Source organism: Pipistrellus hanaki (genome assembly GCF_964339955.1).
Source record: "Pipistrellus hanaki genome assembly, chromosome: 5".
Taxonomy (NCBI): Eukaryota; Metazoa; Chordata; class Mammalia; order Chiroptera; family Vespertilionidae; genus Pipistrellus; species Pipistrellus hanaki.
The window spans coordinates 92,304,574-92,331,362 of NC_140507.1; the positions used below are offsets into that span (position 1 = coordinate 92,304,574).

A 26,789-nucleotide genomic window follows, 5' to 3' on the forward strand; every position below is an offset into this window, starting at 1 on the left:
CCTGACAGGGAATTCAGCCTCTTCAGATTGGCCCCACACAGACTATTCTTGGACAGGTTACTGAACTCTACAAGACTCTCATTTCACCCTTTGAGTTATCTAGTTAACAGCTTTATACAAAATTAATATTTTGTTAAATTTTATCAGTTCCTAACAGAATTGTTTGTGTGGTGACTACCATTAAGAGCTTGCCCATTCCCAGCAGTTATGATCCAGCACCAGTCCAATCCATTTTGCACTTCTCCTGGTGGAGGTACCACCTAACTTCTAGTGAGACCTGAGCTGCTAGCCCTGGGGGATGAGCCCCTGCTGCCCTCCGAGGTTTGTATCTGGCATAACGTACCCCACAAAGATGTGACACAACGGCTTTCCCTGCATACTGCTCCATCTGAAGTCCAAGCACACCCTGTTTACTTTTGAGGAATATCTTTATTGGAGTTCCACCTTACCTTGCCACAATTGTCTGTCTCTTCATGGCAGAGAGAGTAAGCCCTGAACAACATATTCATAATATTTTACAAAAGACAATAGACACATGGAGTGCATGAAAGCTTTACAATAACAATCCAAAACATCATTTTACAACATTAAGAAGCATAAATTTCCTATGCCCTGATTATTAGTACTTACTTAGTTTTTTTTCACTTCTACAATAAAATGCCCTCCTCAGCATTCCTATTCATAGGAATCCCTGAATCAATTCTTTTTGTGCAAATTCATAATGAAGATGTATTCCGTTCCTGAATGTGCTGTATTTCTCTCCATGGAAGAACTTTTTATTTGTAGGTTTTCACTCACTACACATTTATCATTCATTGAGGTTTAATTTTTTTTTTTTTAAGTTTCACCCACTCAACTAGTGTATCGTATTATAACAGCATAATCCAATCAACTGCCTTTTTAAAAAAAGGTTCTCTTATCTTACATTTTTTACTTTCCCCACAAAATTCAAATTTTATTTCACAATTTGTCATCACCTCCTTCCCATTCAATTATATCAACTTTTTATTTTACGATCACTACTATTAAATAAATTTATATTCCCTGAAGCCTCTCTCTCCCTGAATTTGCCTGTTGGCGGACCTTCTTGGGATTTTTCCACTGACCAATCTATAATTGGGACTCAAAGCTATACCTGAATGTCCCACATTGAGATTTACAGAACTTATCTAAATATGAACTTAAACGCTTTCCTCGTGCATGTGTTTGTCCAGGAATGTCTGCTTATTTTGAAGGTTTTGACATTCTATCATTTTGATAGGTTTTATCCCCAGTATGAAACATAGGACTCAACTGCCTTGACACTGGAGGCCTCCTTGCTGGCATGACTGAAACATAGAAAAGATTACTCATGGTTTCATTTATACTATGTAGATTATAAGCCATGAAAGAGGACTTCAGATATTCTTACGTTCATAAGATTTTTCTTCCATTTGAGTTGATGCTCAATAAGCTTTGCCTCCTAGAGACAAGCTCATCCTGGTCCCATCCAGAACATTCCCACCCTCATGAGTTCTCCTTTGTGATGTGCCACTGTAACTTCCCACATTTGGCACATTTAAATATTCTTCTCCTGTATGGATTCTTTTATGCTTGGTTAGATCTGATCTGATATTAAAAGCCTTCCCACACTCACTACATTTGAATGGCTTCTTTCCAGTGTGGATCCTTTTGTGTTGGTCAAGGACTGATCTATAATTAAAGGATTTACCACACTCACAATTATAGGGCTGCTGCCCACGATGGATGCTTTTATGGTTGATAAGACTCGAGTGTGAGATGTATGCCTTCCCACACTCATCACATCCGTAGGGTTTCTCGCCTGTGTGGATCCTTTTATGCACTGTGAGGCCTGAACTGTTCCGGAATGCCTTTCCACAACCATCACATACATAGGGTTTCTCCCCTGTGTGGATCCTCTTGTGTTGAGAAAGAAGTGAGCTGTAACTAAAAGATTTCCCACACTCAACACATTTGAAGGGTTTCTCTCCAAGATGAACTCTTTTATGGCTTATAAGAGTTCTGCTTGAGAAAAAAGCTTTCCCACATTCATCACATGTATAGGGTGTCTTGCCAGGGTGGGTACTTTTATGGTTAATAAGGCTTGAGTGTGAGATGTAGGCTTTTCCACACACATCACATTTATAGGGTTTCTCCCCAGTATGAATTCTTTTATGCACCTTAAGGCTTGAATTGTTTCTGAAGACCTTCTCACACCTGTCGCATTCATAGGGCTTTTCTCTAGTGTGAACCCTTTTGTGTTGAGAAAGGAGTGAGGTGTAATTAAAAGATTTCTCACACACATCACATTTGTAGGGCTTCTCCCCAAGATGAATTTTTTTGTGGTTTATAAGGGTTCGGTATGTGATAAAGGCCTTTTCACACTCCTCACACTTATAGGGCTTTTCCCCAGGGTGTACACTTTTATGATTTATAAGGCTTGAGAGTGAGATGTAGGCTTTCCCACATTCTTCACATTTGTAAGGTCTCTCCCCAGTATGGATCCGTTTATGTACTTTAAGACCTGAATTATTTCTGAAGGCTTTTCCACACTCATCACACCCAAAAGGTTTCTCCCTCGTATGAATCCTTTTATGTTGCTCAAGAGCAGAGCTATAATTGAAAGATTTCTCACAATAGCTACATTTATAGGGCTTCTCCCCAAGATGGATTCCTTTGTGGTTTTTAAGGCTAGAGCGTGAGATATAGGCTTTCCCACACACGTCACACTGGTATGGCTTTTCCCCGGTGTGGAGCCTCCTGTGGACTTTGAGGCCCGAGTTGTTTCTGAAGGTTTTGCCACACACATCACATACATAAGGTCTCTCTCCAGTGTGAATAGTCTTATGTTGAAGAAGAAGTGAGTTATAGCTAAAAGATTTCCCACACTCCTTACATTCATGAGCTTTCTTCCCAGGGTGAATGCTTTTGTGGACTGCAAGGCCTGAGCTGTAGCTGAATGCTTTGCCACAGACATCACACTTGTAAGGTTTCTCTCCCGTGTGGATTCTTTTATGTACAATAAGGCCCGAGCTATTTCTGAAGGCCTTCCCACATTCATCACATTCATAAGGTTTTTCTCCAGTGTGGATGACTTTATGCTGAATGAGGAGAGAGCTATAATTAAATGATTTATCACATTCATCACATTTGTAAGGTTTATCTCCAAAGTGGATGCTTTTATGGTTTAGGAGTGTCCTGCAAGTAATGAAGGCCTTCCCACACTCATCACATTCATAGGGCTTCTCACCTGTGTGGATCCTTTTGTGAACTCTGAGGCCAGAGCTATTACTAAAAGTCTTCCCACAGATGTCACATTCATAAGGCTTCTCCCCTGTGTGGATTCTTTTGTGGACTCTGAGACCAGAGCTGTTCCTGAAGGCTTTTCCACACTCGCCACATTCATAGGGCTTCTCCCCAGTGTGGATCCTTTTATGCTGGTCTAAAACAGAGCTATAATTGAAAGATTTTCCACACTCATCACATTTACAGTTCTTCTCCCCAGAATGGGTGCTTTTATGGTTTATAAGGCTGGAATAGGACATGTAGGCTTTCCCACATTCCTCACACTTATACGGCTTCTCCCCAGTATGGATCCGCTTGTGGACTCGAAGGCTCGAACTGCTCCGGAAAGTCCCTCCACAGTCTTCGCACTCATAGTGTTTTTCCCCAGTGTGCATAATTTTATGTTGAATAAGGCGGGAATTATATTTAAAGAATTTCCCACACTCATCACATTTATGGGATTTCCTAAAAGCACTGGTTTTCTGATTCAGATGGAGATGAGAATTTCCATTGATGTTCTCCACACATTTGCCTTGTTCACTGCTTCTCTGTTCTATAGGGATGGTATGGTGTGTAACGTGCTTTGAGCTCAGAGACAAGTTTTTCTCAGATGCCTTTTCTTTCTGTTCTGTATTTATATTTGCTGTGTTCTTGGCTTTTCCAATCTTTCCCCTGATGCCACTTTTGTCTTCCATCATTCTTTTTCCCTCGGGCTTTTCTAATTGGCTCTTTACCTTGCTATCCCAATCACAAGTTTCACCAACCTTAGATTCCTGCATATGATCCTTGTGAAGACCTTGCACTTTTAGCCACAGAGATTCTGCATTTCCAACATTTTCACACTTTTCAGTTGATTCCTCATCCTCAGTGCCCCTCGTCTTGAAATGTGACACTAAATAAAAAAAAGAAAAAAAAGAAAAAGGAAATACTTATTCACTTTGTTTAGAAGCAACTGGAAGAATTAATCCAAATTCACTCATTCACTCAAGTGTTTAATGACTACATACTGTGTGGTAGATACTTAACTGCTGGGATACAATTGTGGACATGCCAAAAATTTCTGCTGTTGTAGGGCTAATGTTGAAATGCTAGAGCCATGGATTTTCAATAAATCAGAGAGCTTTTCTATTATTGTATAACATCTTATCATAGGAGTGGGGATGGTCCTCTCAAGGCATTAGGGGTGAGTTAATTAAATGTTTGACTAAATATAGCAAGCTAATTTCTAAGTTGATAATTCTGTATGGCCCAAAAATATCCAAATGATACCTGGCAGAAAAAAGGTTCCCCACCCCTGGTGAGGGTAAGTTAAAATGGCTTGAAATGATGTACAAAACTGGGGGCAACATTCCTCAGTTTTTTAAAAATGGCACCAAGTCATGGAAAAACAAACAGAGGGTAGAAGAAATCTCTAAAGAAGAGGAGACAGATTAATAATACAAAAGTTAAGAAATATAATCAGTAGAAAACAGGCAAAACTAAAGAAGAGGAGAAATCAGTAAGTGCAAATGTTAGGGAGATGGTTAAAAAATCATGAGGATAGTCATGTTAGAAAGGATACAGAAAATAAGTCTGTTGGTTTGGCCTCCTGGACTTCTCCTCCAAGGAAAGCTCTGACCCTGGAAAATGGCTAGTTAGGGTAGCAAGGGAGAAACTCTACAAGGAAGAGGACACTCTGTCCTGCCAGGCAAAAAAACTTTCACTCCTACTTTATAAAGAGGCTAAATACATCGAGAGAATATAAAAAAGCAAAACGCAAACCATTAGGCAAAGATCATCATTCTGTCTGGGTTCAAATACCTAGCTGTGTGTCTTTGAGAAAGTTATTTAACCTCTTTGTGCCACAGTGTCCTCATTGGTGAATATTAAATGAGAACATATGTAAAGTGTTGAGAATAATGTCTGATACTTGGTGAAGTGCCATATGCTATTATTACTTATTTTGATATTTATTTAAGGTCAGGTCATTAGATCATATTTGGGACCTGAAGATAAAGCACAGAACTCAGGAAATGTTAATTCCTTTCCAAAGTTTAGGAGCCAGACAGTGTAACTTTGTCCCTGTGAAGGTACTCTACACATAGCTGGCATTCCATCAGTATCCACCTACTGAAAAACTGATGCCTAAGAAACAGTTCTAAGTTCCTTATCCCCTAATCTTAGACAATTAAACATTTGTGATCAGACTTGGTTAAAATTATGTAACTCTCCTCTTAACTTGGGTATCAGACTCTTGGGTCAGTACTCTGCACTTCTTGTCAATCCTACTAAGACACTCTATGCTCCTATATAATAAAGAGGTAATATGCAAATTGACCCTCACACCCTCACACAAGATGGCCACCATATGGTCAAAATTGGCTATCCCCATGTGGACACAAGATGGTTGCCACAAGATGGCTGGTAGGGGAGGGCAGTTGTGGGGGAACAGGCTGGCAGGGGAGAGCAGTTAGGGGCAACCTGGCCAGCAGGGCAGTTGAGGCAGTTGGGGCAATTGAGTCACAGGGGAGAGCAGTTAGGGGCAATCAGCCAGCAGGGAAGCAGTGGCAATAGGGCTGGCAGGGGAGGGCAGATAGGGGCTAGCAGGCTGGCAGGCAGAAGTGGTTAGGGGCAATCAGGCAGGCAGGCAGGTGAGTGGTTGGGATTCAGCAGTCCTGGATTGTGAGAAGGAATATCCCAGATTGGAGAGGGTGCAAGCTGGGCTGAGGGGCACCTCCTCGTCCCCATTCACAAATTTTGTGTACCGGGCCTCTAGTATAGAAACATAAGGAAGCAGGGGCAATAAAAGTAGAAATGTATAAAGAATGACATGATCCAACATATGCTTATGTGACTGTAATGGTGAACTCAATTAAAAATTAACAGAAAAGGAAAAGAAGCTAGGAACTCAGAATATCACTAAAGTAATTTAAAAAAAAATTTCACGCCAAAACTGGTTTGGCTCAGTGGATAGAGCGTTGGCCTGCGGACTGAAAGGTCCAGGGTTCGATTCCGGTCAAGGGCATGTACCTTGGTTGTGGGCACATCCCCATTTGGGGTGTGCAGGAGGCAGCTGATTGATTTTTCTCTCTCATCGATGTTTCTAACTATCTCCCTCCCTTCCGCTCTTTAAAAAATCAATAAAAATATATATTTTTTTTAAAAGAAAAAGAAAAAAAACATCACAGTGTAGACAGTAAAACCAAAGGTGGTTCAGCTGAGAAAGCTTCCCAAAATGACACATGCTATTAGGTAAAAAACTTTCAGAGGCTCTTGAGAAATGGTGGCACAGCCTAGTTCCTTGCTCCATCCTATTTAATAAAGAGGGAATATGCTAATTGAACCTCATGCAAATATGGCACGATTCCGGTCAAGGGCATGTACCTTGGTTGCAGGCACATCCCCAGTAGGGGGGTGTGTAGGAGGCAGCTGTTTGATGTTTCTCTCTCATCGATGTTTCTAGCTCGCTATCCCTCTCCCTTCCTCTGTTAAAAAAAAAAAAAAAAAAAAAAAAAAAAAAAAAAAAAACCCTAAGCAAGCCCTAGACAGTTTGGCTCAGTGGATAGAGCGTCGGCCATGGATTGAAAGGTCCTGGGTTTGATTCTGGTCAAGGGTATGTACCTCGGTTGCAGGCTCTGATCCTTGGTCCTGGTCGGGGCACATACAGGAGGCAATCAATCAATGTCTCTCTCTCTCTGTCTCTCCTTCCCTTCCCCCTTCCCTCCCTCCTACTCTCTCTAGAAATCAATGGGAAAATATCCTCAGATGAGGATTAATGACAACAAATACCATAAGCAAAATCAAGAAAACATTTACAATATACATCAGATATAAAGGCTAATACCCTTAACATATAAATAATTTTCAAAAGCTGAAGAAAAAATAGACTAGAAATCCTAAAGAAAAATGGGCAAAAGGTCAAAAAGAAATAATAAAAGTGCCCTTAAATGTGTTTTTAATTTCACTCAATAATAGAGGAAAACAAATAACTAATACTAAAATACTAATTCTCCTTTTAGATTGGCAAATATTCCAAAGTTTGCCAATCTATTTAGTTGGTGAGGCTGTGAAGGAAACAGGCACTCTTATACATTACTGGGAATACAAACTGGCAAAACCTCTGTTGAAGGAAATTTGTCAATCTCAAAACACAATTATGTATGCATTTACACTTTAATTCAAATATCCCATATAGGAATTTAGAGTGAAAATACACTTCCAACAATACAAAAGTATATACGCATAGATTTATTCTTTGTAGAATTATTTATAACTACAAAATATGGAAAACTACCTACATATCCACACACAGAAGAGTGGTTAAATAAGCTATGGTACAAATACAAAACGGATAGAAAATAAGGAATATTTTTGTAATTGACAAATAAGGAGCAATTTCAAGGATATATTATATAGTGATGTTACAGGATTCCAGGGCAGGAGGAATAAAGAAACTGCCCAAATGGAGTGAGCAATTTGCAGCCAGCTTGCAGATAAGCCATTTCTTCCCCAGTCAAGGACACGTGAAGGCCTCCCTAAGGAGAGAATGCAGAAAGGGAGGGACAAAGGGGAATGGGAAAAAAGAGGCTATTTTACACCCAAAGCAGAGAAGCCAGCAGTCTTAGGCTGGGCAAGATGAAGTTGCAGGTGCTTCCCATGAATTCTGGGAAGGTTACAAAAAGTAAAAAGGGGCCTTGAGAATTACAACAAAATATTCAGCAGAAGAAATTTGAGACCTATAGACAGGAGGCTATATGACACCTTGGACCCGAGCCCAGCTCGCCCTTCCGATGAGCCGAGAGCTCCCCTGCGCTTCCTGAGCCAGATGGATAGGTGTGCTGGCTCTGCTTCTTAGTAAAGGTGCCTGCTTTAATAAACTGGCCTTTCGCACGCAGTGATCTCTTGTATAAATTCACTTATATGAGAAAAGAATCAAAGTTGGGGACAGTCTTCTCCCACTGACGAAAGGGGCTATCTGGTAATAACTCCCTGTGTCAATGAGAGTGCCTCTACCAGTAAAATGTATATATGTTAATGTTTTGTTTAAAAAAAAAAGAAAACAAGCACGTATCTGTTGATTTGTTGTTTTTTACAGTAATGACAGAAGCCAGAAAACAATAAACCATTACCTCTAAGGGACGGGGAGGGTGGAATAGAGCAGAAGGGATAGGGAGGAAAACACTCTATACACTTTTTGTATAGTTCTTACTTAAATTTAATCTATTTATTTATTTATTTATTTATTTATTTTTGGTTCTCACCCGAGGAAATTTTCCCATGATTTTTAGGGAGAGTGGAAGGAAGAGGGAGATACAGAAAGAGAATCATCAATGTGAGAGAAACACATTGATTGGCTGCCTCCACATGTGCTCTCTGACTGAGGATTGAGCCTGAAACCGAGGTACATGCCCTTGACCAGAATAGAACCCAGGACCCTTCAGTCCATGAGCCAATGCTCTACCCATTGAGCCAAACCAACTATGGCAATTTTAACTTCAGACTTGTTAAACTGAAGGAATTCTAATGCTCCTAATAGGGAGGACCCCCAGAAAATAACTGACTTAATTACATTCATTTTTGCTACCCATCGTCCTAACCGGGGAGATATCCAGGCTCTCTTGAATATCTTGCAAACAGCAGATGAAAGATAAGGCTCCAGAGGAAGCCTACTGACTCCAAATGGGACTCCAAACCTGACAGGGACCACGCCTCTCATTGAGCCAGACTGGGACCAAATAATAGACGCCTGGTATATTTGGAGCATTAGAGAAGATGCATACTAGAAGGTTTGAGAAAGGTTTGAATATTATACAGGATGTATATCAAAAGCCTAATAAGGACTCCCTGAGTTTTGAGAGAGGATCTATCAGGCTTACCACAAGTACGGGGATGTAAATCCCCAGGATGCTGAAAATGGGCAAATGGTTAACATCCCTTTTACTGGATAGAAAGCCCTGGACATCAGAAGAAAGCTCCAACGAATGGATGGAATTCTAGGAATGAATCCGTCACAGCTGGTGGATATATAGCCTTTAAGGCATTCCATGGAGGAGAAGCTAAAAAGCAAAAGCAAGTGATGATTTTCCTAGAAACTGTCCAGAGGAAGGAAAGCAGACCACTGAGCTCCAACCAATGCACTTATTGTAGGGAAGGACATTGAAGAAAGGACTGTCCAAAGAAAGGAGAAACGAATGCTCCTAGAAAGGGAAAGGGGATGATCCCCAATGGATGATGGCTGCACGCAGAAGAGACTCGGGTGAGGAATGAGGCGGCCCAGGAGCTCCTTTGGATACCTCCCACCTATTATAATTTCCCCACAGGAGCTCTGGGTTCAAGTGACAGCGGGGAACGACCTGACTTTCTTCTAGACATACGGCAACTTAGTTTTAAATTCTAAACTAACAAAAATAGTCCAGCTACCACTGCAGTTACTGGGGTTACGGGAAAGCTACAACAGCAGACCTTTCTTAAGCCTCGTGAATGTCAACTTGGAGATTTGAAGTTGTCATATAACTTCCTTTACATGCCAGACTGCCCCATTCCTTTACTGGGGCAGGACCTGCTCTGCAAACTGCCTGCCCAAGTGACTTTTTCTCCTGAAAAGCAAGTTCCACCTGAGCATGCTCTCAGATTGCTTAGTTACCCAGGACATCCATGCAACTGTTCCTAACCCCTACACTTTGCTGAAGGGTGTGCCTGGGGACAAGCACATGATTTACCATTTGAAGAATACTTTTTCTTTTGTATTCCAATGGATGAGCAGGTACGGCTACTATTTGCATTTCAATGGCAGGACCTCTCAATATTATTGGAACTGTGTTGTCCCAAGGTTTCAAAAACTCCCCCATAAGAAAATTATTGGCCTAAGATACTTCCAATTAGACTCTGGGATACTCTTTTTTTTTTTTTTTTTAAATATATTTTATTGATTTTTTACAGAGAGGAAGAGAGGGATAGAGAGTTAGGAACATCAACGAGAATCATCGATCAGCTGCTTCTTGCACACCCCCTACTGGGGATATGCCCGCAACCAAGGTACATGCCCTTGACCGGAATTGAACCTGGGACCTTTCAGTCCGCAGGCCGACGCTCTATCCACTGAGCCAAACCGGTTTCGGTAAGACTCTGGGATACTCTTACAATATGCTGATGACATCATTCAGTTCTCTTCTCTTAAAAACTGCAAAGTTCATTCACAAAGCTTGAGCTGACTATACTTCTAACCCTTCTATTGTACTCAGGAATAAAATTAGTATAAGCCTGTATTATATCTATAGGAAAATGTATGTCTTCCTGAATACTAATCCTTAACTAGCTACCTACCTTTAATCCTCAGATTTGCCTTACAGCAGGTACATTTCTTCCATCAGATGTTAGAACCTGTCAACCGGATGCCATAGATATGGAGTAAAAATTGACAGTGTAGAGCTACCTCCAAGCTAACCTTGAAATCCTGGCAAAAATTAACTAACAACAAAGCAGAAATTTATATGCTTGAGAAATTACATATTTTTGCTTAAGTGTCTTGGCAGAGCACACTGTTCCTGTTTCCAACCACCACCAGATGTGCAAATTCATCCACTTCAGCCAAACACAGGAGCCTAACTAGTATCAGGAACAGGATGACCAGGGGAGGCAAGTTGCACATTCACAGAAAAATCTTCCCTGCCACACCTCTCAACTTCAATGTCTCTTTTACCCTATATAATTAGCTGCCTGGACAATAGCTATTAAGATGGTTTTGAGGATTCCTCCATCTTCTTAAATAGCATGATCTCTACACTTTCCTTCCAACCAGCACTGTGCTTATGAGTTTGCTTTTGTTATATATAGCAAGCAGCTGAACTTGGGATCAGTTTCAAGGAGATGCTTTAAAAAAAAAAAAAAAAAAAAGAGGTGGGGCATGTCATAAGAGCCAGCTTAAATACCCAATTCAGGGCAATTAAGTACAGTAATGAATTATAAGCCATTGATTTATAAAAAGATCATCCCAAAAAATCTCATACCCACCTTAGTTATTAGAATATTACTGACTATATTCCCCTTGCTGCACCTTACCCACCCATAAGTACACTATAACTACCAATTTCTACTTCTAAATCCCCTCACCATTTCCACCCATCCTCCCAACCCCCCTACCATCTGGCAACTGTCCAAATGTTCTCTGTATCTTTGAGTCTGTTTCTGTTCTGCTTGTTCATTTATTTTTATTTTAGATTCAACTGTTGATATACATTTATTGCCATTTTATTGTTCATATTTTTCACTTTTCTTCTGCTGCTTAAAGAAGACCCTTTTACATTTCATGTAATACTGGTTTGGTGGTGGTAAATTCCTTTAGCATTTTCTTATCTGGAAGGTCTTTATCTCATCTTCAACTCTAAATGATAGCTTTGCTGGGTAATCTTGATTGTAGGTCTTTGCTTTTCATCACTTTGAAATTTCTTCCAGCTCAAAATGCTTCTGTTGAGAAATTGGTTGACAGTATTATGGGCATTCCCTTGTAGCTAACTAACTGCTTTTCTCTTGCTGCTTTTAAGATTCTTTGCCTTTAACATTTGGCATTTTAATTATGATGTGTCCTTGTGTTGGCTTCTTTGGATTCCTCTTATTTGGAACTCACTGTGCTTCCTAGACTTGTATATCTGTTTCTTTCACTAGTAAGGGAAGTTTATTCACTATTTTTTTAACTAAGTTTTATATTTCTTGATCCCTCTTCTTCTGACACACCCATAATGCAAATGTCGGTACACTTGAAGTTGTCCCAGAGGTTCCTTACACTATTTTCATAACTTTAAATTCTTTTTTCTTTTTGCTCTTCTCATTTGGGTCTTTTTTGCTTCTTCATATTCCAAATTGCTTATTTGATTCTCACCATCCTCTACAATTGATTCCCTGTAAATTATTCTTCAGTCTGCAGGCCAACACTCTATCCACTGAGTCATACTGGCTAGAGCTGCTGTAAATTATGCATTTCAGTTAATGCATTTCAGTTAGTGTATCCTTCATTTCTGACTGGTCCTTTTTTATATTGTTAATTATCTAAGTTCCTTGAGCATCCTTTTAATCTTTGAACTCTTTATCTGGTAGTTTGCTTCCTTTCATTTTATTTAGTTCTTTTTTAGATTTCTCCCGTTTTTCATTTGTGACATGTTTGTTTCTACATTTGACTGCTTCCTTTTGCTTGTTTCTATGTATTAGGTAGAGTTGCTATGCTTTTCAGACTTGGTAAAGTGGCCTTGTGTAGCAGGTGTCCTGTAGGTCCCATTACTTGAGCTGGGCACTCCAGATGCACTGATGTCAGTTCTGTGCACCGTCCTGTTGTAGTTGAATCTTGACTGTTGTTGGCATCACTGGAATTGACCTCTAGGCCAATCAACTGTGAGGAGCAGCTACAACCATAGCAGAAACACTGTTGTGCTGAAGCCAACCCTATGAAGCAGGACGTGATTCCGTAGAATTTTGTTGCCGAGTTCAGCCCTTGCATGTGTCACTCATAGAGGTAGTAGGATTGTAATCTGGTGTGGTCTGAAGCTGTCCACCATGTGCACTAGCTCTGGAGCCTATCAGGTGGTACAAAATCAGCTACTACCTGTGTCCTGCCTGGGATCTTCCAGCATGAACTACAGAGGAATCTGTAAAAGGCTGCTACTTGTGTTGGGCCCAAGAGAGGCCAAGCTGTGAACCAAGGGAAGCTGCCATTAGTGTCAGGCCTGGGGCCACTTATAAAAAGGTATTAGGGCATGCTAAGGCCAGCTGCTGCTCGTTTGAAAGATTTTAAGAAAGTCTGAAGCATGAACCAAGCACATCATTCCTAGGGAAAAGCCACTGGAAACAGCTCGGGTGGGCTTTCCAAACTGGGTGGAGTGGGGTCTCAGGTAGTCACTAGGGCAGGGTGTACATTATGAGCCAGAAGGATGGAGACTCAGATATGGTGTCTGCCTGTTAACTTTGTGTTAGCAAAGGAACAATGGCCTCTCCCAGTACTTTTGTCTGGGAGAAAGCTGCCCCACAGCTCTTGCCCTGATGCCAGACAATTTAGTTCCTCCCTGTATGTCCCTGGTTCCTTTCAAGTTGCTGTCCCAACTTGCTGTAGAGGGAATAAATCCCAGTAAGTCTGTGCAAAGGTCCTTTAAGAGAATTGCCTGGGAGTCCAGCAGCCTGTCTTTCACAACCATAATCCCTGTTGGTTTTTACAGCCTGAAGATATAGGCACTTCTCTTTGTGGCAATGAAATTCTGGGCTTAAAGGTCTGGTATGGAGCTGGAAACCCTCACTCCTCATGGGTGACCTCTACAGCCAAGATAGCCCTCTTGATTAAAATCTGCCACAAAACAGATGGCATTAAAAAAAAATAAATAAAAGCATGTTTTTACCTGTCACAGGTGTGGCATCTATATAATAGGAAGTATAAGGTATATAAAAACATGTGCGTATTCGAATGCAAAATTGTGTCAAAACTTCAAAGCAATCAGTGAAGAACGTTCGGAGATTTAAGATTTTGAACAAATGAACATTTACATTTTTATTTATATAGATATAAAATGTAAATTTAAAATTCCCTCAATTCTATTTCCCTCCAGGTACTGCTTTATCTGCCTTCTGTTCAGAGTTGTCTTTTTAAAAAAAATCACGTGATCTTGCCTCAACCAATGTGGCTCAGTGACTGAGCATCGACCTATGAACCAGGAGATTACGGTTTGATTCCCGGCCAGGGTACATGCCCAGGTTGCAGGCTCAATCCCCAGTTGGGGCATGAAGAAGGCAGTCTAGTGATGATTCTCATAATTCATGTTTCTATCTCTTTCTCCCTCTCTGGAATCAATTAAAAAACATACATTTTTTAAAAAGTGATTTTCAGCCAGGACCGGTTTGGCTCAGTGGCTGAAGGGTCCCGGGTTCGATTCCGGTCAAGGGCATGTACCTTGGTTGCGGGCACATCCCCGGTAGGGAGTGTGCAAGAGGCAGCTGGTTGATGTTTCTCTCTCATCGACGTTTCTAACTCTCTGTCCCTCTCAATTCCTCTCTGTGTAAAATCAATAAAATATATTAAAAAAATAAAAATAAAAATAATAAATTAAAAAAAAGTGATTTTCATGTTCCCCTCATGCCTTATCTAATCAATTCGATTTCTTCTACTCAGACAACGCTGCATTAGCTTCTTCTAAACCAGGGGCCAATTCCCCAGCCTGCTGTTCCTGGCCCCATTCCATCTGAAATCTTTCCTCTCCCGGCTTTACTCCTTCTCCTGGCAGCTCCATGCATAAACATGGCTCCTATTACTCCTATAAGCTACCTCACAGAGCCTCATCTCTGGCCAGACCCCCCTCTTCAATAACATACCATTCGTATCCATTCATGTCCTCCCCTGTTACCTAAATCAAAAGGACCCTTCTCTTTCTCTCACACCTATTCAGTTCTCAAGTTCCCATGTCCAACTTCATTCTCACTGCTGAGGCCTTAATTTAGGCCCTCCTAAATTTGCGAATTATGCTGTAGTCTCCCTACCTTCATTCTTACCCCTTCTTCCTCCAACAGCTTCAAGAGTTTTGAAAAGTGCACATCTGGTCATTCCCCAATGCCAAATCTTCTCAAGTTACTTAGTGTGGCACTTGCAGCTTCCTGCATGCAGTCACTTGGAGTGACTTGCTTGGCACTAATGGGCCATGCTAGAGAACCCCTCTGTGCTACTGCACTCACTGGTCCTCAGCCCTGATGGACCCTTCCCCTTGCTCTCTCTGACAGGTTAATTCGTAATCCCCTCCATATCCTCTGGGATTCTCCATTTAATTCACTACTGACTAGCTGGTGTATATGATCACAAATAGCTCACTGCTCACCGCTCAGAAATGATCCAGCATTCTCCTGGCCCAGCTCTATTTAGCCTCCTGTTTGGGTGGGGACACACTGCTCCATCACCCAACATCGTTCACCCAATCCTCTTAATGACTGAGATCAAAACACAACAATATAAAAGTACATCTTCACTAGAAAGAGATGGTCTGCAATGAGATTCATATTTATCAATACTGAAGCTAAGAAAAGAACCTAGCCAAATAAAACTAGCACTACAGTAAATCCTGACACTATGGCTTGAATTTCTGTGCCTCCCCACCACCACCAATTCCTATGTTAAAACCCTAATCCTCAAAGATGAAGGCATTAAGGAATCCTGTGGGAGATATTAGGACGTGAGGGTTGAGCCCTCATGAATGGGATTAGTGTTCGTGTAAAAGAGACCCTACAGAGATCCCTTGGTGCTTGGATCTTGGGCATCCCAACCTCCAAAACTGTGAGAAATAAATTTGTTGTTTATAAGATACTAAGTGCACAGTATTTTTTAAAATATATTTTTATTGATTTCAGAGAGGAAAGGAGAGGGAGAGATAGAAACATCAGTGATGAGAATCATTGATCGGCTGCCTCCTACATGGCCCCTGTTCAGGATTGAACCTGCAACCTGGGCCTGTGCCCTTGACTGGAATCAAACTTGGGACACTTCAGTCAGCAGCCCAACTGTCTGTCCACTGAGCCAAACCTGCTATGGCAAATACATGGTATTTTTTTTTTTTTTTTAATATATAGCTGTGTTTGTTTTATTCTTTTATTTATTTTTTAGCTATGTTGATTTTAATATATTTTATTGATTTTTTACAGAGAGAAAGGGAGAAAGATAGAGAGCCAGAAACATCAATGAGAGAGAGTCATCGACCAGCTGCCTCTTGCACACCCCCTACTGGGGATGTGCCCGCAACCAAGGTACATGCCCTTGACCAGAATCGAACCCGGGACCCTTCAGTCCGCAGGCCAACGCTCTATCCACTGAGCCAAACTGGTTTCGGCAATACATGGTATTTTATTATAGCTAAGGACTAAGCTGCTAAAATGCAAAGGCAATGAAGAGAATTTAATAATTACTCCTGTACACAATACCGAAGATGTAATCTAATATGTTATTTCAGAGACTGAGTGTTGCCAAAGGAAGTTAGGTTATGATCTATAGCCTGCTTTTCCCTAGGTACTGAGCTCGTCCTGGGACTCAAAGATGATACGACAAGGAAGGCTCTATCATCAAGGAGCTTGCAGACTAGGTGTGTTTAGCAGAAAAATAACTAGCACATGATAAAAATGGAAGAGGCATATACAGAGCAGATGAGGAAGCAGAAGGGATAGAATTGCTTAAAGGACTAGGAAGAGCTTCAGAAAAAGAATAGGTCCAGCAGAGGGAAAGATAGAATAAAGGGAGTGGTGTTTACCATCCTCAAGCATCTGGAACAGAGGGCACAGGCACAAATAGGTAGGTGGGCAAAAACAAGGGCTGCACCATGGTCTGCCCATCATACTAAGGAGTCGAAACTCAATTCTGAGTTTACGGCAAACAAGTAGCAAACTCATACATGTATGTTGGACAATCACTCCATTAAATCAGGAGTTGGTAAACTTTTCCATAAAGGACCAAGATAGAAGATATTGTAGATTTTGTGGGCCACCTTTGATTCTGTCATTTATTTATTTATTTACTTATTTATTTGTTCATTCATTTAATCCTCACACCTGAGGATATTTTTTTCATTGCTTTTCAGAGAGGCAAGGAGGGAGGGAGGGAGGGAGGGGAGATAAGATACATCAATTGGTTGCCTCCTGCTTGCATCTCAACTGTGGCTAGGGATGAACCTGCAACCCAGGTAAATGCCCTTGACCAGGAATCAAACCCATGATACTTTGAAGTGTTGGTCAACTTTCTAATAACTGAGCCACAATGGCCAGGGCTGTCCTTTATTGTCTTATTTGCTTCTTAATATCCTTTTTTAAAAATATATATGTATATTTTTTATTGACTTTAGAGAGGAAGGGAGATATAGAAACATCAATGAGAATCATTGATCGGCTGCCTCCTACACAGCCCCTACTGGGGATCAAGCCTGCATGTGCCCTTGACCAGAATGCAACCTGCCACTCTTCAGTCTGCAGGCTGATGCTCTATCCACTGAGCCAAACCAGCTAGGACTTAATATCCCTTTAAAAATGTAAAAACCATCCTTAACTTGCAGGCCACATAAAAACAGACCACAGGCACAGCAGTTTAACAACCTGTAAGAAATCAGAGTTAATTTAAGATGGTGTGATAATGGCATTTTGGTTGTTAAAAATGTCTCTCTTTTTTTTGTAGATTGAAGCATGCTAGGATAAAATGGTATTATGCCTATAAATTCCTTTAAAGAATTTCAATAAATCAAAAATAAAAAAGAGGAAACAAATGTAGCAGAATCCTGACAACTGTTGCATCTGAGCTATGGATATATAAAGTTCATCGTACTATTCTACCATCCTGCATGTTTAAATTTTTTCATAATAAAAAAATTAAGAGCCGAAACCGATTTGGCTCAGTGGACAGAGCGTCGGCCTGCGGACTGAAGGGTCCCAGTTCGATTCCGGTCAAGGGCATGTACCTTCGTTGCGGGCATATTCCCAGTGGGGGGTGTGCAAGAGGCAGCTGATGGATGACTCTCATCGATGTTTCCAGCTCTCTATCTCTCTCCCTTCCTCTCTGTACAAAATCAATAAAATATATTAAAAAAAAAATTAAGAGATCACTCATATTAGGTGCAGTGGGAGGATGGCATGAGGGGACAGAGAACTGAGTTCTAGTGTCTGAAAGATTATAATCCAATCAAGATAACTGATGTTGTCTCACCATCCCAGAATTGCTAAATCCCACTAATTGAAAACTTTTAGACAGTAGTTTAGAAGAGTCATAATTACATATCATGTCAGATTTGCCGCACACATTTATAGTAAAAAGTATATGATATACTATTTAAGAAACTAAACCAGCAAAACTTAACTTTATATTTAAATGGAAAAACTTTAGAGATATTCATCAATATCTTTCTCATTTAAATTGTAACTGCTAGCCTCGAGAACAAAGCCCCGGGGCAGGAGCGAGCGGCCGCTGTGGGCTGGGCCCGGCGGAGGCCCCGCCATGGAGGCCTGGCTGCGCGGAGGCCCGGGAGCAGAGTTCGAAGCCGCTGGAGCCATCGGAGAGGAGCCTGAGCCCCGGAGGACGGACGGGCAGCTCCGCGGACAGGGGGCACCCAGGGCCGCCCGGGGCCCTGACGGCGGGCAGCTCGCCGAGCGGAGCCCCAGCCCCGCCGAGGCTGCGGAGGGGGACCCCGGGCTGGCCGAAGGGTGGAAATGGACCCTGCACTCTGGAGGGCTCGAGAATGGACAGCCAGGGACGCGGAGCCCGCCCCTCGGAAGCCAGCCCCTGCGGAGCCCGCCGGCCAGCTCCGGGGCCTCCCGGGGTGGAGGCTGCGGAGGAGGCGGGGGCTCCGGGCCGCTGCGCCGGGCCCTGCCCCCTCCCGCCCCGGGACGCGGGGCAGCAGGAAGAGGAAGCCGAGGACCGCGGCCCCCCATGCGGCACCCACCGCCGAGGAGATGGCGGTCCGGGGGGCTGCCTCCGCCTCCGCCCCGCTCTGGCTGTCTCGGGCCCCTGCCTCCCGGGCCTTCGCGGTGGCAGCCTCCGCCCCCGCCCACAGCCCTTGTCCGGCCCCCGCCCTGGGTGTCTGCCCACGGCCGGCCTCGCTGTCCCTGGGGCGTCGCAGGGTGTGCCCGGCTGCTGCCTCGGGCTGAGGCCCCGTTTCTTTCCTTCCTTTCCTGAGTCTGAGCCAGCCAGCCCCTCTGGTGGGAGACAGGCCAGCAACCTTGAATCTCAAGCAGGGTCACAGGATGACGCGCCCTCACCGGGGAAATGTGGGGCAGGGGGGGGGGAGGGTGGCTTTGGGGTTCTAGGGAGAAATGAAGGAGGGGAGGGAGGCCGGAGACCCAAGGAAGAGAGGCGCTGGAGGGCGCGGCCTGGGCTGGGGGCTGGGGGCTGGGACAGGGCTGGCACAGGAGTCTGCCCCTGGGAGACGCACACTGAGGCCCTTCCGAGTGGGTGACCTCAGGCTGCACCCTGGACAGCCCGCCCCTCCCTCCCTCTCTCCTCTGCCAAAGACCTCTCAGCCTCCCTGCCTTCACCTTCCTCCCGGCCTTGCCCCCCTCTCAGGACTGGCTCACACTGGGGTTCCCCTCTCCCTGGCCTCTCCCTCCCCTTGGGGTGGAAAAAGAGAAGTGAACTTGGAGGCAGTGCTGAGAGCAGGGAGTCCCACGGGAGTTGAGGACAGGGGTGGGGCCGAGGCCAGCGGAGGGTCAGAGGTCAGACTGGAATCCGGGGGTGCAAGAAAGTGGGAGAAGCAGGCTGAGGGCTCCCCTGGCCTGGCCCTGGTCCAACCCCTTCCGCAGTCCCTTCCAGCTCATCCATGTTCCCGAGACGGAAGCCTTTCCTGGCCTCTAGTCCTCATCCCACATGGGCCGCCCTCAGGGGCCACAGGCCAGTTCAGCTTGGGGTGCTCCGTCCCCCGTCACCATCACAGGGAGCTTAAACGCCCACCAGCGAGGGGTCAGGAAGGCAGGGCTAAGTGTTCAGAAAAGTCACTTCCTGCAGAGTTAGCTGGCTTTGCTTTGGGGTGGAAAGAGCAAAGGGACCAGGGCCATCGGGTGCAGGCCAGGACCTGTGGTGGTGACCATACCTGGGTCAGGGCTCTGGGGAGCCGGAAGCAGATCGCCCAAACAGGAAGCCTGGGCTGACTGGGGACGCGGGGCCCTGCCTGCCAGCACCGCTCAGGATGTGGTGGGAGGAGGAAGCAGAGCTGCTGGGGGTGGGGCGGAGCAGGCTCTGGGCCCACATGCCCTTCGCTCTTTCAGGCTGCTGGGGGATCGGTGCCCTGTCCCAGCTCTGCTCCTAGTTCAGGGATGAAGCCCCCCTAAGTAACATCTGCGGGCTAATTCCATCAGCCTATTCTCGCCCCCGGGGCCCAGAGCCCCTCCCTCCCGCCCCTCAGGACCTTATATAGTTGGTGAGCCAGTGAGTCACCCCGCGCCCTTCCTGCAGGCTGTGCATTCCTAGGAAATCAGTCAGAAACTGGGGTTGGGGGAGGGATGCAGCGCGTGGGGAGAGTCTGACATGGACTGAAAGCAAATGAAACGGGTCCTTCTCAGCTGCCTAATAAACTGCAGAGCTTATTTTCCTGAAAGGGGAAATGAAAAAAAAAATTGTAACTGCTACTAAAATCATTAGTCCATAAAAAAATTTTGAGCAAGGTACCATGAAGCATGAAAAGCTTTTTCAAGTAAGAACTCCAAGTTCAGCCGAAGCCGGTTTGGCTCAGTGGTAGAACATTGGTCTACGGACTGAGCATTGGTTGCGGGCACATCCCCGGTGGGGGGTGTGCAGGAGGCGGCTGGTCGATGTTTCTCTCTCATCGATGTTTCTATAATAGCTCTCTATCTCTCTCCCTCTCTGTGAAAAATCAATAAATTAAAAAAAAAAAAAAAAAGAACTCCAAGTTCAAGGTACAATGAAATAAAGATGTACTACATCTTCACAAGACAATTTATTTAACTGTATGTGTGTATATACTATGTATACGTGTGTGTACACACATATACATATGTATACATAAGTGTGTGTGTACATGCAAGTATTTGGGTATTTATTTTATTCATGCCTTACCTTGTTAAAAAAAATAAAATTAAGGAAGTTTACCAAAATAAACATAACTACATAAAGTGGGGAGGGGGTGAGGGGAAGACAACTGATGTGGTTGCTGAGTGTGTCACCTCCAAGACACAAAAAAAGAATAATTCCAAAAGCACAAGTCTTGCATATGAAGAGCCAGAAAAGTTTTAATCTCTTGAAAAAGTTCTAAAGGCTGGATTGGAAATTCCTCTCTAACCAGTTCCCAACAGAGAGCTTGGCCCAACAGCCTGATTACGTTAAGTCAAAAGTGCCACAGAGCCCTAACCAGTTTGGTTCAGTGGATAGAGCATCAGCCTGTGGACTGAAGGGTCCCAGGGTCCATTCCGGTCAAGGGCATGTGCTTTGGTTGCAGGCTCATCCCCAGTGGGGGGTGTGCAGAGAGCAGCTGATCGATGTTTCTCTCTCATCAATGTTTCTAACTCTCTATCCCTCTCCCCTCCTCTCTCTAAAAATCAATAAAATACTTTTTTTTTTGAAGTGCCACAGAAAGCTATCTACTCCTTCCAAATGACCTCTTGGCACCTCTGTACTTGTTCATTCATTTCTACCACCAATGCCTAGAGGAGCTCGTGCAGATATTATGAACTTGCCCTAAATTCTTGCCATCCCTGCCCCAAAGAGTCAGGAGCCACTTTTCACGAACCTAGACAACTCACGAGAGCAGCTATGGCTACCTCTGGTGTAAACTGCTGCCTATTAACCACTTCAGGCAGCAAGCTACCGCTTCAACATGCCAGCAGCTAATCTGATTCCCAGAGTACCAACCACATTTCCCATGTCAATCTACCATCAAGTGTCACATTTGTATTCTTAGGTAGTGTATTTTAATTTGGAGATGACCAAGCCAGCTCTTCTTTCTTCAGAGAGAAAAGAGAAAACCAGAGGGAATGTGTACAAAATGTTTACCCAGAAGAGAATACTTAGGAAGTGGGAGAATTGGATAAATAAAACCAATTTTATTTAAGGAGTGAGTGAGAAGTAATATGCATAGGATAAGAAAAAATAAGGTTTGTGCTGTAGTTATTACTACATTTATAGTTTATGAATATCAGAAGAGTAATTGTTTAACATGAGTTGGTTCTATTACTTTAAAAGTGGACATAAGGATTTAAGATAATTTTTCCTCAAAGTAAAACGTTAAATTAGAACATTCTCATACTTGGTAGTGGAGAAGAAATCTAGTCATTCTTGGAAATAAGTTAAGCAAAGGAGGTTCTGAAAGAGGCTGAGAGATTTTATGAAGCTAAAAGAGCAAAGACTTGACTTGAAAAGTCATTTACAGAATTGGTTTATGAGGCTACTGTGAGACTAAATATCATAAACACAAGTCTCAGGAGGGAAAAGACTGCTTGGTTGTTTTTTAAACACTACATGTGCTATAATGATTTGATATATTTATCTACCAATAACTGGCTTAACTGATGTAAAAAAAGTTATTTTATGATTGCTTAATTACTTCTTTAAAAATCCTTGATCAGATATGCCATAGTATGTCACTGAATGTGCCGTTATGGGGCAACAAAAATTGGGGGGAAACAATGACCCTGATTAGATCTAAAAAATTATAGAACATCCAAGAGAAACCAAGATGGCGGCATAGGGTAGACACCCGAATGCAGCCTACCACAACAAATTTTAATTTAGAACTGAAAAACAGGGGAAACATCACCCTGAAGCACCGGTTGGCTGGCTGAGAGGAGGCTCTACCATCTGGGAAGGAGAGAAGGCGCTGAACCTCAGGAACTGTGAACTGCAAGCGTGAAAAGGCAGCCGCCAGATTTTGCCGCTGGCTTGCTTGCGGAGCTCGGAGAGGGCGGGCCGAGTTCGCTACAGGCTTACTCCCTGTGCGTGGAGAGGGCGGACAGCTAATGCGCGGCTGGCTTTCTTGTTCGGGAGGAAAACAGAACCACCCTATTGCTCTGATAGACGGCCCCAGACAGGGAGAGGCTAGGCTGTCAGGCAGTGGGCAGAGATCTCTCGTAGGTGTGTGAAGCTGGTGGCCATTACTGCGGGACTCAGAAATCAGACCCTCATAGGGATGGGCTGAATAAAGCTTGTCTGCACCACCCGAGACTCCGCCCCATTCAAGCAGAGCACAGAAGCCCTTCCAGTGGCTAGCTTCTTCGTTCGCTGCCAATAGGACTCTCTGAGGGAGGGACAGACAGGAATCTAAAGCTTGTTTGCGCCTATATCAAAGAGGTGCGCGTGCCTGCAACCAATTGTGCAGGATTCAACAAAGCTTGTCTGTGCCACCCCGAGACACCGCCTTATTCAAGCAGAATACAGAAACCCTCCTAGCTGAGACACTTCTGATTCTCATAGCCAATTGGCTTGGAGGTCAACACTTCCCAGTGATACCAATAAGCAAGGCTTAACAACAAGACTGCACACACAGCCCACAAAGGGCTACACCAAGACTGTCCACCTCAGGTAACTGGGAGGCTGACTCATTGAACAATATAGGACACCTTAGCACACAAAGCCACCCTACCAACTCAGGGAAGCTGTGAAAATGCTGAGACAAGGAAACAGATCACAAACAAAAGAAATGGAGGAAAAGAAGCGACTGGATATAGAGTTCAAAACCACGCTTATAAGGTTTTTCAATAATTTCCTAGAAAAGGTTGATAAGACCTATGAGGATATGAAAAGGGATCAACTAGAAATAATAAGGGATCAATAAGAAATAATAAGGGATCAACAAGAAATAAAGAATACATTGTCTGAAATAAAAAATATTATACAGAGTCCTAAAAAACAGAATGGAAGATCGCAAGAAGCAAGTCAAAGATTTGGAACATAAAAAGCCAGAAGACACTCCTCCGTAGAAGCAAGAAGGCAAGAGAATCCAGAAAGTTGAAGATAATGTAAGAAACCTCTGGGACAACTTCAAGCGAACCAACATCAGAATTATGGGGGTCCCAGAAGAAGAGAGAGAGCAAGATATCAAAAACATACTGAAAGAAATAGTGACAGAAAACTTCCCCCACCTGGTGAAAGAATTAGACTTACAAGTCCAGGAAGCACACAGAACTCCAAACAAAAGGAACCCAAAGAAGACCACACCAAGACAAATCATAATTAAAATTCCAAGAGCAAAAGACAGAGAGAATATTAAAAGCAGCAAGAGGCCGAAACTGGTTTGGCTCAGTGGATAGAGCGTCAGCCTGCGGACTGAAGGGTCCCGGGTTAGATTCCGGTCAAGGGCATGTACCCGGGTTGCGGGCACATCCCCAGTGGGGGGCGTGCAAGAGGCAGTTGATCAATGATTCTCTCTCATCGATGTTTCTGACTATCTGTCCCTCTCTCTTCCTCTCTGTGAAAAATCAATAAAATATATTTAAAAAAATAAAAAATGATAAAAAAATAAAAGCAGCAAGAGAAAAGCATAAAGGAGCACCTATACGATTGTCAGCTGATTTCTCAGCAGAAACCATGCAGGCCAGACAGGAATGGCAAGAAATATTCAAGCTGATGAATAGCAAGAACCTACAGCCAAAAATAATCTACCTAGCAAAGTTATCACTCAGAATCGAAGGCCAGATAAAGAGCTTCACTAATAAAAAAATAAAAAAAAAAGGTAAAGGAGTTCACTAAAAAAAAAAAAAAAGGTAAAAGTGCAAAAGCATAATTATATAAATTGCTGAAGGGGGTTCTTTCGTTAGAGAAAGTAAATAAAGATGAAAACTATGAACAACAAATATGTAACTATCAACAAGTGAATCTAAAAACCAAGGAAATTTATTAAAAAATCTGATGAATATTAAATGGTGAATATAATAGAATCAGAGGTATGGAAAGGGAGTGAACTGATGATTCTCAAGTGGGGGGGGGACTGAACATAAACTGCACCTATGGATGGGGACAATGGGGGGTGGGGAAAGGGCAGAGGGTGGGGTGGGAACCTGGTGGAGGGGAGCAATGGAGGGGGGGGGAAATGAACATTTGTAATAATATGAGCAATAAAGATATATATATATATTTTAAATATATTTTATTGATTTTTCACAGAGAGGAAGAGAGAGGGATAGAGAGTTAGAAACATCGATGAGAGAGAATCATTGAACAGCTGCCTCTTGCACACCCCCCACTGGGGATGTGCTCGCAACCAAGGTACATGCCCTTGACCGGAATCCAACCTGGGACCTTTCAGTCTGCAGGCCGACGCTCTATCCACTGAGCCAAACCGGTCCCGGCAATAAAGATATATTTTTTAAAAAAATTATAGAACATCCAAAGGATGGCTAATCCAATACCACAGCACTACAGCACTGTAAAAAAGAAAAAAAATCTCTTTGTGTTCTGATGATCTCAAAGATAAAGTGAAAGAAGCAAGGAGCAGAACTTCTAAGAGCGACCTACCACCACCTGTGTGGAAAGAAACGGGAACTAACTACATTCACATTTGCATGTATTTGCATAAAGAAATCCTAGGATACATTCAAATAAATTAAATGTGATTATTTAATGAGGTTGGGCCTAGGAAAATGGCTGCACGAGAGGAAACCTTTTCGCTAATAACTTTTTATATTTAAAATATGTGAACCATATGGATATATTACATATTTAAACATTAAAAAACACCACAAACCCTTGTGCTTTCAAAAAGAAAACACACCTACTGGCCAGTTAGTCCAAACATCTTAAAGCAGCACACCCAGCCTGGCACCCATTCACCTTCACTCCCCGCCGCGGCTTCCCCCGCCCGGCTCCCAGGTCAGCTCCCAGCGGGCGGGGCGCGCCGGCCCGGCCTGTGCGCGGCTGCGCTCCCAGGAGGAGGGGATGGGGCACCGCCCCGGCTCCACCCGCACCGGCCCGGAGGCTCAGCATCATCCCCCATCCAAGGAAAAGTGGGGGAGGGGCGGGAGGACGAGTCCGATGGCCCCTAGGCCTAGGGGCCCCTCTAAGGCTCGCATTCCCTCACAAGTCCCACGGCCAAACTTAACTGCAAGGGGACATGGCCAGCGGGGTGCGGGGGAAGGGGGGGCGCTAATTTTCACGACTCCCCTCCCACCGAGACAACATGAGCGCGGGGCGTTTGTCGGCGCGGGCAGCCCACCGGCCCGGGCCGGCCACCGGCCGGAGTAGCGCCCTCGGCGAGTCCAGCGCGTTCCAGGGGCGCGCCCGCCGCCCGCGGCCTCCCCTCCCTCCCCTCCCGCCGGCGCCTCCGGAGGAGCGTGGGGACCGGGCAGCTGCGGCCCAGACCCCGCCCGCGCCTCCAGGGACAGCCAGGACCGCCGGCGGGAAAGCGGATCGGCCGGGCCCGGCGGAAGCGGGGCGGCCGCGTACTCACGTCCAGGCCGAGGCCGCGCCGCGGGAGGCCGCCGCCTGCGGGACAAAAGCGCGGCCCGCGCGGCCGGAAGCGCCGTGAGGCTCAGGGCACTTCCGGGTCCTCTCTGGGAGGCTGGAGGACTGGCTCGATGGTACCCGACCCCCGCCTCCCGGGGGGCGGGGGCGGGGGCGGGGGCGGGGGCGGGGGGCGCCGGGAGGCGGGTTGTTTGTTTGGTGCTGGCTGGTGGCATGCGCTGAAGGGCGGAGGAGCTACAGGCGAAGCTTCTGTTTTTCCTAGACGTTTCATTCCACGGTGGGGCAGACAATGAAGCAAATAAGTGGCCATTTAGAATAAACACCTAAGGACCTCCGCGCCTAAACAGCTCTTACAAAGGGCCGCCGCTGGGGGCCACTCTTTCCCTGTAGGGAGGGGAGGGGCGGAGCGGAGCGCGGCCTTCGCAGCGCCGGGCGGGGTGGGGGGGAAGGGGCAGCCGCCAGGAACAAGACCCTGCCAAAGTACCATTGGCATAAAGTGACTGAAACGCTATTTTTTCTTTTGTAGTTCTCATCTATATGTTTTTGGCATCTATCCTATATAATAAGGGGCTAATATGACAATTTACCAAATGGCCAAACGACCAGTTGCTATCGCGTACACTAACCACCTGGGGGC

The 26,789-nt window shown here is 44.3% G+C and overlaps 1 protein-coding gene across 1 annotated transcript; it reads right to left on the minus strand.

Moving 5' to 3' along the window:
- Positions 1 to 409: 409 nt before the first annotated feature.
- ZFP62 (ZFP62 zinc finger protein) lies at positions 410 to 26,263 on the minus strand. Its single transcript, XM_084885217.1, has 2 exons — positions 26,139 to 26,263; positions 410 to 4,177 (listed from the first exon to the last, which is right to left on the minus strand). Exon 2 carries the CDS (start codon positions 4,062 to 4,064, stop codon positions 1,446 to 1,448), a length of 2,619 nt encoding a protein of 872 aa, XP_084741343.1. The 5' UTR covers positions 4,065 to 4,177; positions 26,139 to 26,263; the 3' UTR covers positions 410 to 1,445.
- Positions 26,264 to 26,789: the final 526 nt, after the last annotated feature.